This window comes from Ictidomys tridecemlineatus, chromosome 8, assembly GCF_052094955.1.
Source record: "Ictidomys tridecemlineatus isolate mIctTri1 chromosome 8, mIctTri1.hap1, whole genome shotgun sequence".
NCBI classification, from domain to species: Eukaryota; Metazoa; Chordata; class Mammalia; order Rodentia; family Sciuridae; genus Ictidomys; species Ictidomys tridecemlineatus.
The window spans coordinates 56,290,554-56,292,741 of NC_135484.1; the positions used below are offsets into that span (position 1 = coordinate 56,290,554).

At 38.5% G+C, this 2,188-nt stretch overlaps 1 protein-coding gene across 1 annotated transcript; it reads right to left on the reverse strand.

The window, feature by feature from the left end:
* Positions 1 to 1,576: 1,576 nt before the first annotated feature.
* On the reverse strand, positions 1,577 to 1,927 carry LOC101954364 (small ribosomal subunit protein uS8). Its single transcript, XM_040283705.2, has one exon. It carries the CDS (start codon positions 1,925 to 1,927, stop codon positions 1,577 to 1,579), a length of 351 nt encoding a protein of 116 aa, XP_040139639.2.
* Positions 1,928 to 2,188: the final 261 nt, after the last annotated feature.

Sequence of the window (2,188 nt, forward strand, 5' to 3'; positions counted from 1 at the left end):
CTTTTTTTTTTCAATAGTTTTTAAATTGTTGATAGATCTTTATATATTTATTTATATATGGTGCTAAGAATTGAACCCAGTGCCTCACACATGCCAAGCAAGTGCCCTACTGCTGAGCCCCATCCCCAGCCCTTAAACAGTTATTTCTATAAAGATTCCTGTATTGGCATTTTTGCCAGGCTCAACCACCAATGAACGAGATGTGGCTTAAAATGGCTTTACATGTGCCAGATGGGGAAAATATATGAGTTTATGTATAGATGTTCCCTAAAATCCATTTACTTGTTCAATAAATATTTAATGAGGCCACTATAGCAATAAGGGATGTATATAAAAACAAGGGAGGAAAGAATTCACACAAATGGGGAAAATGTGGCATGGAACATTAAATGTCTTGCCTGAAATTACCAAATTTATTTCTTCCAATCAATCTATGAATAATTCAGATGTTTATTGATAATTTCATGATGTGCCTTTCACTATGCAAAGAACCATAGAAGATACTGAATTTGCAATCTCATTTTTGTAGCATGTACACATGAAGCAATCTAGCAATGAACTGAATATTTGTATGCCCCCCCCCGAAAAAAAAATTGATGCCAGCCCCCATTGTGATGGTATTTGGACATAGGACCTTTAGGCAGTAATTAGGGTTAGATGAGATCATGAGGGTCGGCCCTCATGTTGGGAATAGTGCTCTTATAAGAAGACAATCTGCTCTTTCTCCCTGAGGGTGCACAAAGAGGTCTTCTTTTGGCTTGTCGACAGTCATCATGATGTGTGATGGTGACTGTTTACAAGCCAAAAGATGACCTTTTTGTGCACACTCAGGGATTATCTTCAAGCCAGAAGAAGAGAACACAGAATGAAACCAACCTTGGTAGCACCTGACCTTGCACTTCTAGCCTCCTGAACTGTGAGAAATAAATTTCTGTCATTCAAGCCACCTGGTTTATGATTTTTTTGCTGTAGCGGCCTAAATTGACTAAAACACTAATGAAGCAAAATAATGAGAATTGTAAATTAAACTCTGATATAAAAGTTAGGAGTTTTAGTAAAGAAATAAAAGGCCTTAATATGGGATCTTTACTGCCTCTGCTCACACATCAGATACTGGCTTGGTTTTATTTTTGGAGGAGGCTGCATAATTTTTAAATACCCCAAACTACAAAAACTGTTGTTGCAAGCCTCTGTGTTCTCATTATCCAGACTTAAAAAGTTAGCAATTTTTAACTTTTGTTTCACATATAAGTTCTGTATAAAACAAGAACAGTATCTTAGATGAAGTTAAAGTTCTTCATGTTTCATTCCACAGCCTCATCCCAAAGGCTTCTTTTGTTCAATACAGTCCTTGTGAGATTCATTGGTGTGGTGTGAGGCAGTGATTTGTCCACTTTCAGGCTGAACGATGTTTTGCTGTGTGGCTGGACTAACCGTGTTCATCCATCCTATGACTGATTGACATTTGAGTTGTTTTCCTTTTTTTAGAAGGAGAGTCCACGGAGGCATTTTATTATACGTATGTTTTACATTCCTAGAAAAAGAATCCCAGGATTTTTCTTCCCCCTGTGTGTTTTCATCTTGCTTCTTTGTGATCCATGATGCAAGATGAGGTTGTCAATACAATGAAACCAAACTGATGGGATGGGAGCAGATTTTTCTGCCATTTTTCTAGGTCTTTGAGCTGCACATCAAATCTGGGGCTTATCACTTCACACTTATTTAACCAGCCTGTGATGTTGACAATTTTCCCAGCTCTGTGATCATCAGTGATTTCAAATTCGCCAATGTAACCATGCTTCATCAGCACAGTTAGAAACAGGACAATGACTTTGGAGAACAACCTAATAAGGACCTGGTGTTTGCTTCTCTTTTCAGCATTGTTGATGCTCTTGAGACCATCAGCCAGGACATTCATGCACACCATTATGGTGGCACAAAAAGATGGCGGAAAGAGCTGTTTTCCTTTTTTAACTATTACAAATAATCCAGCTAAGAATCCTTGTACATGTCTGTGGGTGACCAAATGGGCCATTTCTCTCAGGTAGGTAGCTTGGAATAAAACTATGGTATCACAGTGCATATATATGTTCAGCTGTAGTCAATAGTACCAGTTTTCTAGAGTAATGGTACCAGCCAGGCATGGTGGCACATACCTGTAATCCCAGTGAATTGGGAAGCTGAGGCA

Bases quoted from the DNA above. Each gene is read 5' to 3' on its own strand.
- LOC101954364 (XM_040283705.2), bottom strand. From the start codon at position 1,927: ATGGTGTGCATGAATGTCCTGGCTGATGGTCTCAAGAGCATCAACAAT.